This window comes from Manacus vitellinus, unplaced genomic scaffold (assembly GCF_001715985.3).
Source record: "Manacus vitellinus isolate BGI_N305 unplaced genomic scaffold, ASM171598v3 scaffold_3_pilon, whole genome shotgun sequence".
In the NCBI taxonomy this organism is placed as follows: Eukaryota; Metazoa; Chordata; class Aves; order Passeriformes; family Pipridae; genus Manacus; species Manacus vitellinus.
Genome location: NW_021940535.1, coordinates 27,097,449 through 27,115,622, shown reverse-complemented (window position 1 = coordinate 27,115,622; position 18,174 = coordinate 27,097,449). Strand labels below are relative to the sequence as shown.

Genomic DNA, 18,174 nt, shown 5'->3' with positions numbered 1-18,174 from the left:
GTATCCTTCTCCGTTAAGTTCACCCAAGTGCATGGGATATTGTACAGGCAGATTCCACCTTTCAGCCAGTCTGACAGATTCTGACAAAACTTTTTGAGAACCTAATTTCCTCCACCTTTACTAACAGGAGCAGAAACACCATAATCCTGAAATCCAATACTTAGGATAAAATTCTTCTCAGTAATCACCATCAATTTTCTCTCTCCACTTTCCATACACTCAAAAATAGCTGGTTTTGGCAATCTGTATTTGATGAGGTCCATTCGCTCATTAAAAGTAGCACAATTCCATGTGGCACTAGAAGCCTGGGACACTCTGAGAGATTGTGTAATAGCCCATAGCTGCTGCTGACCAACTGCCACATTTATGAAGTTCCCCCCAGGTTATCATTTATACCCCTTGTAAAAGAAAATATTTTCCATCTGTGAGGACCACAGAATCAAACTACTCAAGAGATTGTCTCTGGCAACCTCATTTTGAACCAAAACTTCTGCTGACCTTCCCATTTTTCTTCAGTGATCTTTTCACAACTTCCTCTTTTCTGTTCCCCTGTAAAATTGTTACACTGTTTAGTTCTTGCAGTAGCTATTGATACTACATCAAAAGACGCTGCAGCTGCTGATGCTGTTTCTGTTCTCACAGTCACTTCAGTAGCACTCAGCATCTATTTCTATCTTCAGGCTGTGACAGACTGTCCAAGGCCTCCTCCACTGGCCTGGGAAAAAATCGTTGCCAAAAGTTTTGCAAAAAGGTTTTTCAGGCTTTTTCCTCAGGGCACATTTTGTTGACAAACTCGAAAGGACAACACAAAACCAAGCTATTTCCCCAGAGTGTACATGCTGCCAGATCTCAGAGGTCTTTTTCCCCGCCTACTGAGGGAACGGCAGAGCTTCTTTTTTTTTTTTCTTTTTAATGCCTAGCTGACTCATTAAATAGTCTTGATTTAACTGTTTCCAATCTCTTCAATATTTCCTCACTTGCTTTTGGAGCAGGATCCTTTAAATTTCCCTTAACAGATAATTTGGACTCCAACAGCCATAAAACTTCATTTAATAAAAAGGAGATACAAAATTCATTTAATAAAAGGGATTAAAAAAAACCCTGTCCAAACTAATCCAATTTACCATACAGATAATAATCACAATGAAACTATTTATATTATTTCTCTCTAATGCCCTTACAATTCAGGCTCCTGTAGGGAGTAGTACAGAACAACATATCACAGAACCATTTAGGTTGGAAAAGTTCTCCAATATCATCGAGTGCCACTTTTGACCGATTATCACCTTGTCAACTAGACCATGGCACTAAGTGCCACATTTAATCGGTCCTTGAACACCTCCAGGGATGGTGATTCCATTACCTCTTGGGCAGTCTGTTCCAATGTTTAACAACTCTTTCTACAAAGAAAATCTGTACCAACCTGAACCTCCCTTGGTACAGCTTGAGGCCATGTCCTCTCTTCCTGTCGCTGCCTGCCTGGAAGAAGAGACCAACCTCCACCTGTCTACAACCTCCTTTCAGGAAGTTGTAGAGAGCACTAATGTTACCCCGAGCCTCCTTTTCTCCAGGCTAAACAACCCTGGAACCCTGAGCTGCTTCTCATAAGATTTACATATACTAGTATTATATAATTTAGAAGAAACTGTCTCTACCTGAAGAGTCCTGTACATACCTTACCCTATGCCATGACATTTATATGCAGAAAAATCCCTACATCTTTTCACCTTTCTTTCCCACAGCTAGCACTGATCATGAAATCTAAAGGAGAAAAAAAAATATGAATTTTCTTCTCTTGAGTGCATATATTTTCCTAGAATCTTCAGCATTTGGTGTGGGTTACATTATTGTTGTTGTCATTATTATCAGTATTCTATAATAAGTACACCAGTAATCTCAGTTGTTCTACTCTTCACAAATTCTTCTGAGGCAATTTAAAACTAAGCAAAGATCTAATGTAAAATCTTTTTTACTATTTCCTCTTTGAAACAAGAGGAGAGAGGACATTTTTAATTTGACTGGCAAGAAGGACACAGAGGAACTGTCTCTGGAAATAATTTTTCTTCCAAAACCACACATATGCATATTAACTGCAAAGAGCCAAGTATTAGGTAATATGCTCTTTGAACTCTAGAAATACTTTAATTTTAAGTAATATTTAAACTGTTCCAAAAATTCACTGAAGCCCCCAATTATTTAAGTATGGCAGGCAAAAGAAGAAAGGGCTTAAATTGGAAGTATAAAATTGCCTTGAATTGAGCTCAAAAATAATTCTGTAAGACAAAATACAGATATTTCTTGGATTAATTTACTGAAAGATATTCATTTACTGTGAAGTTCTGAGTGTTGCTTAGAGGGAAATACTGTATGAGTAGGAACAGTGATGGAGAACTGATTCTCCTTTGCTGTTGAGTTATATTTATGGAAATTGAGAAAAGCTGGTATGTATTTCAAACAAGAAATTTTACATTCAGGGTTTGTGTTCACCAAACAATATAGTTGGATAAAGCAGCAAACCATACTATAAATATGTGAAGAAGAAAAAGGGCAAAAAAGATGTGGTAGGAACTTCTCAAAGTGATACCAAGGACAGTACCTGCACACAGAGCTAGGGAGTGCGCCTTGTTTAACTGTACTTGCCAGAGTAGAGAGGCTATCATCAAGCTAAGAGAAGATTAATTAAAAGCAGAACTACTCTGAACTAGAGCCAAGTGTCTTTCAGTCAGAAAGTGGAAAGTACATGTCCCTCTCAGAGCACTAGAATCCACATGAGTTCATTAATGGGCTTTATACAGTGAAAGATCCAACCCCTACTCTGGTGACTAAAAAAAACTGGATTCAGACCTCTAAGTCCAAGACAGATACATAATGTCCACACTCAATCAGCTACAGTTGTGCCCATACAGCTCAACTCTGGATGTACTTTTAGCTTATTATCTGTGCAGTCTGTATCTTAATATAGTTGAAAATTTCTTTAAATGACTGAAGTCAATTGATGCTGAAGAGAAGTAGCTCATTTAGATGCCTCATGAGTTCTGTTTCAGCATAAAGACAAGAGTCACCGTCTCCTAGAAGCTGGGTGGACCCATTCCTCTGTTCTCAGAAACTGTAACACTTGCAGGTGTGACTGATTTCAGCAAAACCTGGCAGCAAGTCTTCTTCATAAAATAGGTAGAAGTGAGACAGGATTGCTTCTAGATAGGGGAAAGATCAAGGATATGCTTTCAAACCGAGATTTAATCTCAAAACCCTCAAACCTAAATCCCTCACTCCTACAAGTATGCCCTGTCTGCTATGCAGGAGAATAGTCTGCGTTATCAGCTATACGGAATCCAAACTAAGGCTTTCAGATCTGCAAGGTGGTGTGTGCTTATGCCCAGGGCAGAGGCTGGGGCTGTCACATAAGCAAAATTCTATCTCGCTCTGTAGCCAGCTTAGGCTGAGGGAATTCAGCTTCCGAAGGGAACTGTGACTAACAGCCATTAAGAGTATAATCGAAGGCACTGACATCCAAGGTAGGCAAGTTTTGGTAGACTATACTCTTTGTCCCAATACTCACATTAGGCCTGATTCAAATTAAAATACAGTTCATAAACATTGTATTTTTAAATTCAAGACAGTGTATCTGTTCAAAATTTCCATAGTTAAAATAATGCAATTTAGGTAAGATTTACAAAGTAAAGTCTCTACACCAGAGCAAATGACACTCCTGCATATCAGCAGGTGAGTGGAAGACAAACCACTTTACTATGAATTCACTACTTATTCCAAAGTCCTTTGGTGAAACCTACTCCTTAGCACGAGGCAAGGCTGGGGACTCATCACTACCACTTGTTGGTGGGCAACTGCCACAAAGTCAAATCTCCCTACAGTGTTCTCTTCTGACACACGTATCAGCCCTCCATTCTGAAGGAGACCCACTGGTACTTCAAATCCCACACTGGAGAGAAATGAGCAATGCCTTTTTTTAAGAAATTGTTTGAGGGCTTTTGTTGTTTGGGGATTTTTTATTATTTTTATTTTCTTAAGTAAATCAAACTCTACCAAGTCACCAACCGAAATATGGTGCTTCTTCTGTTCACTATCTCGATATGTTCAACAAAGACAATGAAATATCAAAGAAATTCTAAATTCAAACTTCATGAAATTCCCCATAATCTAATTATTATTTAAGAATGAGTAAAGATATCTACTGTCACATTGTGTATCTCTGCATGTTACATTAAAATGTATCAAATTCAAATATATTAAACACAATTAAATATTTATTTTCTAAAATTGCATTTCAAAGTCTTAAGTCATACATTTAAAGACATTGTAGTCATTTAGCTAAATTAAATTGGACAGCATAGAAATTCAAAATAAGGTCTATACCTAGGTTTTATTCCCTTGGCATTTTACATGAAAATTTATATACGATTAACAATTTTTTTCTAATTGCCTCAGAAATTGAACTGTTTATACACATCTTTGTGTCACATTTCACGTTTTCAAACAACTAACACCCCTTTATTACAGAACAGCAGAGGAAGTATGAAAGACAACATATCTTTATTTACACACACAAACCTGAACATAAATTCAGGCAACTTCCCCAAATACTTTATTCTGGTATCAACAGCTCTACTAAAGCAACAGCCCTGAACTATGTGTGCAAGTTCAGTCTTGGAGGAGCAAAGGGAAGCAGAATGGAAAGGAATATCTTAAATGCCTTTATTCCCTGCATGGAAGAGAACAAATACTTTGGCAAACGCAGCACTGGAGGCTTAAACTATAAGAATAAATGGAAATTAAAAAAGCCCACATAACTATTCTGTCTATTATGAATCTTCTAATTCTGGTATTGAAAAAAATATTGAAGAATAATTTTAAAATATTTTCCCTGGAAATATTAAATATTTTCAGAAGTAATTAAAAAAAAAAAACAAACCTGCTCCATTATAGTTACTATTTTTCGGTGATGTAATTTAAAACAAACAAGCTTATTCATATCAAAAATGTGAAATGCAAAGTGTTCTTTGCAATGGTCTCTGAAAGCAGTGGATCATCAGCACAAAATTCGGATGTATTCTTTCTAAAATCCATGTAATTGGACTTTGTTTCCCTTTATTTATTGTTTCTGTGCAACGTACAAATAAAAGAACTACTAAAAAGCATGGATATTTTCACTTCTCAGATTCATACCAGATTCTTAAGATCTTCTTTCAAACAGAAAATCCTAAGTGATTAAATACAATGCTTTATATTTCACTATGAAATGAGAAACAAAATAGCTCTTTGCCCAGTAACATCATTAAGGATTTAAAGCAGTACATGATACAAATTTCCTTCAAATCTATAGCTTATCGTTTGAGATGAGAATGTGACATGGGGCGGAAACTCTTTAAGAAATAGAATACGTCAAACTGCACAGCAACTGCTGTAGAAAACTGTGAGACTCAAATATACTTGTTCAAGAAAGCATAATTTAAATATTTCTACCTGATTTCTTTTTTTGTTGTTGTTAAATGACATTGCATTATATAAATTGTAATTCATGGTCTAACTTGATAACAAGAAAATATTATGAATCTCAATCACATTCCAGTGAAATGTACTATTCAATAATAATCCCATTATTAATTCTAATAATCATTTGATGATTTTTCTGTTAGATGACTACACTGAAATACTATTAAGTATATGCTGTGATGTCATAGGCACAAAAACCCAAACGCAATCACCCGTATTCATTTTACCTTATAAGCATATGTTTCCCTTAGTAACAAATCAATAACATTCATGAATCATATCAGATGTCCTCTGTTTTTAAAAACATAAATTTAGATTACTTGTCATACAGAAGAACTGCCTAAATGTTCTTCAACTTTTTCAGTTCATTTCTTATCAGGCTTCCGAACCATCTCCTAATTTTGTCTTTCAGGTTCAGTACCTGCTCTCCAAGCACATAATTCTGAGCCATTTAAGTTCCTGAAGAAACTGAAAAGAAGTTTCGCCTGAGCAACAACTAAAGAACTGGATCTTCAGCTTAGAGGGATTTTTGTTTCTTGCTCTTTCACAGGACAACTCCTTCACATTGTTTATAGCATTTATTATCTTCATATTGGACACCTAGATGTGTTTCTCTTGGAATCTCCATGCTTCCTCTATGACTGAGCAAGTCTTCTTTTCAACTATAAACCCCACTCTAGTGGCCTACAAATTGTTATGGCAAATTGAGGCAAATTAAGGTAAAGCCTTAAAATATGTTCTCCAAATACAGTCACATAACCCATAGTCAGTCGACATGGTATCATACTGGAAAAATGTCATGCAGAAAAAATGTTACAGATTCCAACAGATTTTGTTCTTTCCTTTTAAAGAACATACCTTTTGGATTAAAAAAATAAACATAAACTATAATTTAACCTCTTACTTGACAGTGAATAATATCAATAATATAACAATTTTATATTCTGCATTCAAAATATTCCTAATTTTTAATTAGCCATAAATCAAAATATTTTAAAAATTACTTACATTCTGCATATTTTTGAAGTTGAGAGAATTCTCCAGGGCTAAGGTTAACCCACTTCTCCTGGCTCGTCATATCGGCAGTAAAGGTCCTCGATATATATATATCAGTAGAATATTCCCTTTGACCCAGGTGGTACAAACTCCATAAAGACTTTTAGCTTCAGTTCACAGTGTTTGGGGTGTGCAGAGATGGCATCAGTCTACATGGATGAAGATTTTGGTGCTACGGACTGTTCCAAATGCGTTGGTTCAGTGGCACGTTACAACACTGTTAAAAGATCAAATATTAGAACAATAAATACCAGTTTTATGATGGGAATAATTGTCACTGATAAATACTTTCTAATACACAGTTTTGCTCAAAATCCTTCCATATGGTATTTGTCCATAAACAATTTTACATGTATTTCCAAATTTTATTTATTTTTTAATTGCAAATGCTTATGTGCAGCATTGATAATCAAAAATTATCAATGTTGTTTCTGATGAAATGCATCTGGACACATTGTGTGGGGACGTTTCTGATTTAGTAACAACCACCACAATAGTAGATAATACCTATCAGTAAACTTGGAGTTCTTTTTGATTTTAAAATTGGATTGCTATAACTGGGTTTGTACCCCATTATGTTGTGTTACAGCACCGTGTGGCCTTGTCAGAAATGCTCTGAAGCTTCTCTCGATGAAATGAAAAAGGTTCTGCAGTTTGGTGAGAAGTTTACACGAGAGCTATACAATTAACTATTCTACTAAAATAATAGGGGTTTGATTTCTAGAACATCACAACATTGCTGTTTACTAGTGAAAACTCTAGTATAACTGCTCGTACTTCAGGAAAAAAAAAATAAATCAAACTGTGGGTGTCTTCTCATCCCCCTTTCATGCAGTTTCTACCTCTGTAGGACAGACCTTACAAAAACAATGCATTAGCAACACCACTCCTGGAACAACAGGTAGGCTACTTTTCATCTAATTTTAGCCATCTGAAAGTCAGATACATCATTTGAGATTGTCATCTCAGGCACTCCCTTTAATCATCAGAGACAGGTGATCCAGACAGCAATTAATCCCTCCAGTTTCAACATAATCTTGAAATGTGATGAATTGCCTTCCTGTGGTATTTATCTTTTATTGATTACAGAGGTTGCCTAGAAGACAAGTTTAGACTAGAAAGCTAATTTTAGACTGTAAATGGAACCTCTTCATATGCCTAGCAATGTATCAATTATAAGGGTCAAATTACAAAAAGAGCAAAGAAGAAATTCAGACCAGAAGATACTAACACAGTAATGGAAAGAGTGCTAAGGAGGAAGATATTGGTAGCTAAAAAAGAACAGAAAAAGCACAAAGATGTCATAAAGAGGCAGAAAGGAAAAAGCTAGGAACAGAAATATATAACACCCCCTCCCCCCAGAATAACCTAATCAGACAAGACCTTTATTCTTTTATTTTTTCTGTCTTACATACATAAGTATCATTCCTGGACAAAGAAACTCACACAGGAAGATGCCTTAGTCCCAGAGCATGCTTTCATTGCTCTCAGGCCTTTCCTGATGAATGATTTGAATGCATGGACTATACCATGAGCAACTAAGGCTAACTATATACAATAACAATTGCTTTGTTTTTTAAAAATTTGTACCACAAGAGATTCCTATGCTCTTCATCTCCTCAAATGAGGATAAATGATATGTTGGAAGACGTGGAAACACTGATTGAACAAATAATAAAACTAACAGGAGCGTGGAGATTGGGATGAAAAAAAGCAACATTAATGGGGATAATGTTGGCCAAGTGCAAGGCACATCAGCCCTCAAACATCAGTGAATCAACATCAGTACCAGAAAAAGGTCAGCTACTACAAAAGCTGAAAGTGATATTCAGTAAGAAAAGCTATCATTCTGTATTGTGAACCTCAATCCTCATATTCATAACAAGAAAAAATAACTATGGTCAACAGGGCCATTTTAATCAAATTAGAGATGTTTCTTTTCTGACAATTGATTAGATTGTATTGAAGACAGTTTTATTTCTTCAAATAGGTATATTTTTCTTATATTCTTGACAACTGATTAGATTTTACTGAATTCTTTTTCATATTTGCATGATTGATTTAATATAACCAAAATTTTCTACCACAATTTCATCCAGTTTTACTATTTGTTTCCTTAACTACATTAGCTTCATTATCTGCAACAGCTAGGCTCTACTGCCTAAAACTACTGTTGTAAGAAAAGGTATGTGACCTGAATGAGATGACAGCAAAAAATTTAGTATGGGCATAGCAGCTCAGAGGAAAGATGTAATTTGTGTGTAAGACAGCAGCTGTCATGGAATAGATGACAACTAGAATTTAAGGCTACATTTTTATATTGGAAAACTCTAAATCCAATTTCTGTCCTTTGAAAGGGAAGGTTGTGGGGGATGTAGTGGAGCTAATTTGCCAGGTGTATTTGAGAATAGGAATGGGGAGGTAGGCAGTTCTCTGGGGATGGCTAGCTGGTCTTTGGCCTCCAGCCAGGTCCTGTACACCACCTCAGTGTGTGTGATGCAGGAATAAACAGAAACATAACGGGAAAGATCTTGGCAAAAGGAACTCTATAGGGGCTTCCTTTTTTCAGTTTCCTGTTAAGTTATGCTGAAGCAGAGTCCTAAATAAGGAAAAATCCCTGCATCCTTTAGTTTTTCACAATTAAACTTTTTACAGAGACATCTTTCCATTTTATATAGATAATATTGTATTTATAAGAAATCAAGAACAGTATATAGGTGCTGAGGACAAAAGCCATCAATGCCTATTTGTGTTACATGATGTTTACCATTTGTTAAGGTAAACGATGGAAGACCACCTATATACTATATAAATACCCTAACTTCTGTACAAAAAAATATTAATTTATATAACTTTTTCCAGTAGTGTTTAACATAAATGCATTCCTTTACACTTTATTTTATTGCTCTTTAAGTACTCCGGGAAGGTCACGCAGTAAGAAACCTATACATAAGTACATGAAGAGGAAAGCAATAACAGGGATGATACTATCACATAGAAAAAACAGAATGTTTAACTACAACAATAATCAAATGTGCTTGCTGGCAGGCAAAATAAAGATCAGCAGCTCTAAACAGACACACACAGTGATTTGACATGTTCATGCAGAGATAAATTACTCTGAAGAACACAATACAGCACACAGCTAAAATACATACGATGTCAGGTAGGGAGCTTTTCAGCAATCCTCTAAGAGTTTGACCTATTCTGGAAAACTCAGATCTATGTATACATTTTGCTAGCTTACCCTTAGGCAAGATTCACAGTCCTCTCAACCAGACACAAAGCAGACCTTACAAATAAGAGAAATTAGAAACACTGCATTAATAAACTATTCATTTTATCACAAAAACAAAAAAAATCTTCCTCCTCTATCTACTGACTATAATAAGTCTTAGAATTCCAGTCTCCTTTTTATAACATTTTCCTTTCAGGATTTGAGAGTTTATTAAGTGTTCTGTCAGGATTCCTACCATATACCCAAACTAGGAAGCAAAGCTTTGTTAAAAAAACTATACAAATCAAATTATTTAGCATTCAGCCAACAATGCTAACAAACAGATTTCCTGGAATTCCCCATGCCACTGAAATCCTCGGCTGCTCTGCAGAAGCCAGGCTGAAGAGAGAAGAGAAAGAATTATGCAGTGGAGAAAAAAATATAGAGGCGTATCCCCTAAATGCCAACCTAACCATTCAAATCATCTCATTCCACCTCAGTACAGTCCTCACTGCAAGAAAAGAGGAGTTTTTGGAGACTATGGAGAAAAAAAAATTACATCAGTCCCACCAGCAGTTTCAGCTTCCAACTTTGGCCCATGGAAACACATCCAGCTTCTCAACCAACCCAACCCCCTCTGTTTCCTCCTGAAAGGTAGGAGAGCTTCTTCTGAGGTCCATCCTCACTGCTGGGGTTACAGCAAGTTTCCTTCTACGGAAACTACAGTTTTCCACAACAGGCCTGATAAGTGATTTTTGCCTAAACAATAGGAATAAATAACACAGAATATTTTATACCTTAATTGGTATGGAGGCTGAAGCAATAATGCCTTTCAAGAACTTCGTTAGCCAGATCCTGTGATTTCAGCGTGGGTGACATCACACATTTTCCAAAGGAGAATTTTTACATGTCAGATAACACATGCTTCCACATGTGCCTGAAACACTTTTCTCTGTTCTCCACACAAAAACATGCTAGTAATCTCTAATTTCTTGGAAATACAGGCATTATGTACAGATATACAAGACATATGTAGGTGTTCCTGCAATTCATTTTATACTTCGTAGAGAACAATGTCTGTAATGACAGAAATACTCAAAATTTGCATAGTTGAAAGTTTAATAATGAAGAGTTTGATGGGCAAGAAATCTAAAGTATCTGCTAATCACCATTCTGGGTTTTTTACTCTCAAATACAGAAGTAGTGTAATTAATTATAATTGCTGCTAGATGACTGGCATGGATTAAAAAAAATGAGGGTCCATAACAAAACAACACTGCTTTTTATTATATGATTTGTGTATTTTACATAACAATATCCCTTGTTTTGCACCATATTTAGCATATAGTACAATTTTTTTTCAATTTAGCAAAAGATGTTTACTGATGTAAATTAACATAATTCTGAAATATAAACTATAAACATTGATACACTGAGATCAGTGACAATTTGCTTATCAAGCTGAAAGTCTCTCCCTTTAAAAGAGTGACCAGCACAACTCAAAAGGACACTTATTTTCCTGACTATTCCCAGGTGTACTAGTCTGGGACATGTAAAAACAGCTATTTAAATTTTAATACAAAGATATGGACTGTATTCCTCAGAGAAGCAATTATTCAAATTCACTTCCTTGAATTATTTATATGGAATATATCAGTAAACACTTGGAACACATGCAACACAAGCCCCATCGTGGCATGATAAGCAAAATGAATCTGAGAAAATATTTCACTAATGCTACAGCTTATGACAGTGAAAGATATTAGCAACAAAAGCTGAGCTTCGATAAAAACTGCTCAGAATGCAAGACAGCAACATCACTGAATATAGTTACTTACATTTAAAATACAGGCATACACTTTTGACTGTAATTTTTGCTTTACTCTGTTATGGTTTAGCCCCAGCTGGCAAGCAAGTAGCATGCAGCCACTCACTCACTTATCCTGTGCCCCAGTGCGATGGGCTGGAGAATTCAGGAAAGAAAAATAAAAAGGTAAACCTCATGGACTGAGATACGACCAGTTTAATAATTGAAACAAAGTTGTTAAGAACAATAATGATAATGAAAAGGGAGATACCAAAAGGAGAGAGGGGAGAAAAACAAGTGATGCACAATACAATTGCTCACCTTAGCAGCAACCAGCCTCCCCTAGCCAGCTCATCCCTGAGCAGTGATCAGCCAATTTCTCCCAGTTTATAAGAGAGCATGACATTCCATGGTATGGAATATCCCTTTGGCCAGCTGCCCTGGCTATGCTCTTTCCCTGCTTCTTTTGCAGCTCCTCACTGGCAGAGCATGGGAAACTGAAGAGTCCTTGACTTAGGGTAAGCACTACTTAGCAACAACTAAACAGTGTATTATCAGCACAATTCTCATACTAAATCCAAAACACAGCACTGTACCAGCTGCTGAGAAGAAAACTAACTCTATCCTAGCCAAAACCAAGACACTCTTCCTGTACCTTAACTTCATCACATGATTTCTTTAAAAGCAACTTCTGACAGATCTTCAGTTTTCCAACTCCTAGGCTTGCTATTTCCAAGTTGCTACACTAATTACTTACCAAGTCAGAAGAACTACACTCAAATTTCTCAGTGATTTCTTCACTGAAAGAAATATTGAAATAAACAAAACCGAACATCAATCTGGGACAAGGAAATACCACAAAATAGATGTACTGATGCATCATGAGTTCATAAAGGCTTTTTTCTTGCTTTAAATAGTATAACTGAATAAAGTAAAAATAAACTGACACCTTTTTGACCAGAATTTAATTTATGCTTATGAGAGAAATAGTACATAATTCAAAAAGCTCCACCAAGTGAGAGTCATGGAGCTGTCCCCAACATTAAAAACTTCTCAATAACTGTTTACAAAAACAGATTTAAAAAGTAAATACTCAAAAAAAGAAATTTGAGGAGTTACTCATCCTTTTTATTTTACAACGATGACTAAACAAGCAAATTTGCCCACAGGGCCATTAAAATTTGGTACCCTTTTTTTATGACTAAATGATCACATTGTACTGAAACTGGTGGAGAGTTAAAAAAAAAAAAAAGGGAGAAAAAAAAATGTGACAGTACCAAAAAGTGGAAAATAAACTGTTCAGGCAGAAAGATTTCTAGACAGCTGTATTTTCAAATTTGTGAATTTAAAAAAATATACTATTTGAATATTAAAAGCCTTAAAAGAAGGTTGGATCACTAAGGTTTATGACTGATATTCTTTAATATACAGAACAAAGCAATCTGGGACAGAAAGGACTGGATTTGATAGGTATATAGCTATGTAATCTGTAGTAAGTTCTCTGCAACAGAGCACATTAGGCTGTCCACTGGATAAATCACTCTGATGAGAGGATTAATCAATCACTCAAACAATTCTTTTCATGTCATCCATTTCTGTTTCTACATATCCACCAAAACTCCTACAAAATCTAGAGCATTACAACAAACATCTTAGGGACAAACTCTGACTTCCAAATTATGTCTCTACCACCTACTCCAGGAACACCAACTCCAGAAGTGCATCCCTCAATGTGACCTCTACATAGATCTCCCCACAACCAGCACCACAAGTATCTGAGCCCCATATCAGTGGAGGTTAAGCTCTTTAACTATTTTCTGTCACATGTTCTTCCTCTTTTCTTTCTTTTCCCTCTCATGGGACAACCCGTAAATTCTGTCTAACAATTAACTTTTGTTTGCAATAAGATACCGGGATTTCTTTGTTTAATTGTTGGACTTAATTAATCTCTCCATATTTAGGTGCTCTAGGGGTGATTATATTAGAGGAAAGCAAAGCTGAAAAGTGTAATTTACAATGGGGGAAGAATTTTGATGATTCTTAATTTCCTGGGGCAGAAATTCCTACTTCATGCTCAGAAATAAGCCTTTGAAGAGATGTGCTTTAGTCTTGTGACAAAAATGTTCCACAGTGCTTGAGGAAAAGATTTGTTCACTGCTGTCCTAATTCAAATGCTTTATGCACTTTTAAAATAAACTGGGAACAAGGTGCTGGAATTCCTTTTAAATAACTTATGAAAATATGAACCTGATTTAATCAACAGGAAAACTACAGATAATAGAGATCAGGTTAGCAGGCAGGTTAAAGGATTTCATAGCAGAAGTTCATTCTAGATTGTTTTATACTAGATGGATTTTTTTTTTCCTTTTTTTTTTCTTTTTTCCCCCTAGGGAGAGAGCTGCATGGAGTTGATTAAATTATAGCAGACCTGGGATATGAATAGCTGGCGCTATGTCACTGTCCACTGGGATAGCATGGAGCCTTCTAGACAACTACAAATGGTTTCATATTTATTCATTAGCATTACTACAAAAGAGTTCAGTGATAGTGAGATACCAAGCGGGATTTACTTCTCAACCATAAACATTGCTGCTTAAAATATCAGTCATTTTCTGTGCAATTCATTTTTACCATAGTTTTAAAAAGCAAAATAAAAACAATGTTTGATACACTTTCTTTTGTTTTCTTTCAAAATAAATAAACAAATACATCTAGCAAGGAAAGAAAAAAAATCCTTAGTCTGTTCTGAATATATTATTTAGCCTTACATCAAAAAGATTATATTAGAATTATAAAAATTGTATTAGAATAAGGTAACTAATGAAAAGCTAGAAATCAAAGAAGGTGATAAAGTGAGGAAAGTAGAATAAATACACAAACACAAAAAGAAACTCAATTCATTGTTGTTTCTCTATTTAAATTGTTGAAGAATTCCTCTTCAATGACAAAAAAGTATAATAAAATGGATGGCAGCTGGGTAACACAACATTTGTTCTTCTATAAGTGGAATAATTACATGATTCAATCTTCTGGACTTCACTCCCACACAGAACAGAGGTAGCAGATAAGAGCACTGGTAATACTAATTAGAGATGTACCGCCCCCATGAATTTATATTCTTAACTTGAAAAGCAGCAGTACTAATTACAACCAATTGCAAAGCTGTATCTATTACAGTATTTCACACCTAAAGAAGCCTTTCTGCTTTCAGCCTGCAGTCAGTTCTGTCGGTTTTGTTAGTCTCTCAGCTGATGCACTGGGATGCACACACTGCTTTTGATGCATTGCAAGTCAGAAGCTCAAGTCCTTCTCAATTGTTTTATTTGCTTCAAACGTTATAATCCTACAACATAACATTCAGAACATGCCTATATAACTATTTTGAGCCAACTGAAGGTCTAGTCAGTGAAACAAAGGTGTCTCAAACAGAAATGTTTAAAAGTTGTTTTACACTGATAACTAAAGGAGTTAAAATTTGGCCTGCAGAACTTCCAAATGATCCTGAAAATTCATTCATCCTATAGCTGAAAATGGCAAAATTGCCTACAGACTTATGCCCAGCTTTCTATTACTAAGGAGAAATTATGAAGAAAAACCTTGTTAGTTATCAATAGGCACAAGCTTAAGTCACATTTCAACTTTCAATGGTTTTCAATATTTTTACCCTATAATTGCTTTATGCAGCTCAGTCTGTACGTAGCAACTACTGTACTAGTTCTTCTTCCATCTACTTGTACAGTCATCACTAAAAGTCTAGATGTTTTATGAGAAGACTGTATATGAAATATTTATATCACAGAGTTTGAATTCCATTGAAATCTTGTAAGACAGAATATCAAGACAATTGGGGGGGGAGAACCAAACCCCACGAGTAGATTTTTTTAGGGTTAAGAATTATTCTCTATTTTACCATTTTGAATTGATGAAAATTTTCAAATGAAGACGTTTTCAAAAGTCCTTTGTGTGGTCTTCTCTTATCAACATCGGATAAGAGTATGGGATATACATGTATAACATTATTCTCTGAAGCCACTCGTGTAAAACTTGCTTTCATCAATTAGAGACCATGTGAATTTTAAAAACAGTTATGTTAATAGAAATCATAGAATTATAGAATGGCTGGGGTTGTAAGGGACCTTACAGGTCATCTAATCCCAAAGCCCCTGCCATGGGCAGGGACGCCTTTCAATCGACCAGGTTGTTCAGAGCCTTATCCATCCTGCCCTTGAACACTCCCAGGGATGGGGTATGCACAACTTTTCTGGGCAACCTGTTCCAGCATCTCACCACCCTCACAGTTCAGAATCTTTGTTTAACTGTACTAAATGATTTTTTATGAGTCATTCCTTTCACTTGCCCTGTATTAAAACATGCACAACTGAATTCTTCTAAATATGAAATAAGCCTAAAAAAGTTTGGTCTGCCTGTATCCTCTTTATATCACAGGAATATCATAACTATGTAATCTGTAAGTCACTCAGTTTATTAAGGTCATCCTATTTTGGTATAGCTTATGACATTAAAAAAAGAGAGAAAATTTATACTATTTGTTATTTAAAACCATTCCATAAGTTCTTTTTCCAAAGGTTGTATTTGAGATGATAAAGTCATACTTACTAATGAAACAGAAATTTTATCTTCTGAGAACATTCATCAGTGATCACATAAAGCCTCATAAACTCTCTATCCTCAAAAATATAAAATTCATTTAAAATTAACTTGTTTATATGTTCCAATTGATATTGCTGTACTCCTACAACTTTCATAATTAACTATTTTTGCTAATGTTTGCAGTAAACCAAAAGACAGCTACCCCTCTGTTTTCTCATTTAAGGCATGCCAAGTAATATATGATGTTTTACCCAAGAAAAAATTACTTAGCCACAAGAAGAAAAAGCAAACAAACAAAAATCACCACAGAGAAAGGTCATGCATATCAGGTGATGTGCATCCATACAAATCTGCGACTCCAAATTTGAGATACTACTGTTTACACTCAGCTGCTTAGACTGCACAGGCAGAAATCCCAGACCTGAGCTGAACTGAACTGGACAATTGGGACTATGCAGCCTGGGCACTATGCTGCTTTTCTGACCCAAATAGGGTGTCTGCACTCTGATGTTCGACAGTGCCTAAACACACTTCATTTTCCTGCTCATTCTTTACAGGCTGGCTTGACCAATGGAACAGATGAAAAATGTCAAGTAACTACTAATTATGTTGTTATCATGTGCTTGTATTATAAAGCAGAAACTGAGATAAGATTTACATACTGGAAGGAAGGAATGCCATCCAGAAAGACCTTGAGAGGTTTAAGAGATGTGTCTGTGCAAATGCATCAAGTTCAACAAGGCCAAGTGTAAGGTTGGGGCAGTTCCAGGCACAAATACAGGCTGGGCAAAGAATAGATCAAGACTAGCTCTTGGGAGTGTTCGTGGATGAGAAGCTTGACATGACTGACAGCGTGTGCTTGCAGCCCAGAAAGCCACAACCATATCCTGGGCTGCATCAAAAGAAGTGTGGCCAGCAGGTTCAGGGAGGTTATTCTCTCCCTCTGCTCTGCTCTTATGAGACCCCATCTGGAGTGCTGTGTCCTGCTCTGGGGCCCCAAACACAAAAGGACATGGACCTACTGCAGTAAGTCCAGAGAAGAGCCATTAGATGATTAGAGGTTTGGAGCACCTCTCCTATGAAGACAGGCTGAAAGAGCTGGGGTTTTTGGTTGGAGAAGGCTCCAGGGAGAACATGTAGCAGCCTTCAAGTAGCTAAAGGGGTCCTACAAGAAAGCCAAAAACGGACTTTTTACAAGGGCGGGTAGTGATAGGACAAGGGGAACTTGTCCTGTCACTACAAGGGGGACTTCAAACTGACAGAAGGCAGGTTTAGATAGATACTGGGAAGAAATTCTTTACAGTGAAGGTGGTGAAGCACTAGAACAGACTGCACAGTGAGGTGATGGATGCCACATCCTTAGAAACATTCAAGGCCAGGCTGGATGGGACTTTGAGCCACCTGGTCTAGTGGAAGGGTCTCTGCTCATGGTTTGGGGAGGTGGGGGTTGGGTGTTTGAAACTACATAGCCTTTAAGGTCCTTTCCAACTTATACCATTCAGTGATTCTATGACTACATCAGAGACAGTACAGCATACACAACAGTACAGACCTGCTAACTTTTAAGTACAAGGACCAGAAAATATCAAATGAGAAATATCCCAATTTAAAGAAAAGAAGTGGACAACTTAAATTCCTACAAAATAATATAGACCTAGTGCTGAATTTTAAAAAGTGGCTAGGTATCAACTGGCATTAATTACTGCATTTCAAATTCACTAGACACAGTGAAACATTTGTTCTTAAATAATTCGCTCGCTATCACACAGGAAGCATGTGTGGAAAAGTCAGGAACTGAACTGAGATTTGTAATTGAGTATATTTAAACATAAACAGTGATAATTTATGCAAGTAAATAAGACAGTTCTACTTCTTACCAGCTTTATTTTTGTCTATCCTATCAAGTTGGAATTGGTAAATTTAAGTCTAAATGCCTAAAAATGTATTTAATAACTTAAAATAAAGCTGTAAA

At 36.1% G+C, this 18,174-nt stretch overlaps 1 protein-coding gene across 5 annotated transcripts in view; it reads right to left on the bottom strand.

Annotated features, from left to right (window-relative positions):
- Positions 1-18,174, bottom strand: part of DGKB (diacylglycerol kinase beta) — a 335,778-nt gene that overhangs the window by 300,621 nt on the left and 16,983 nt on the right. For all 5 annotated transcript variants that reach the window (XM_018075883.2, XM_018075886.2, XM_018075884.2 and 2 more), the window contains exon 2: positions 6,520-6,784. In XM_018075883.2, coding sequence (XP_017931372.1) covers positions 6,520-6,589 — 70 coding nt within the window. In that variant the 5' untranslated portion in view covers positions 6,590-6,784. The remainder of the gene's footprint in view (positions 1-6,519; positions 6,785-18,174) is intronic.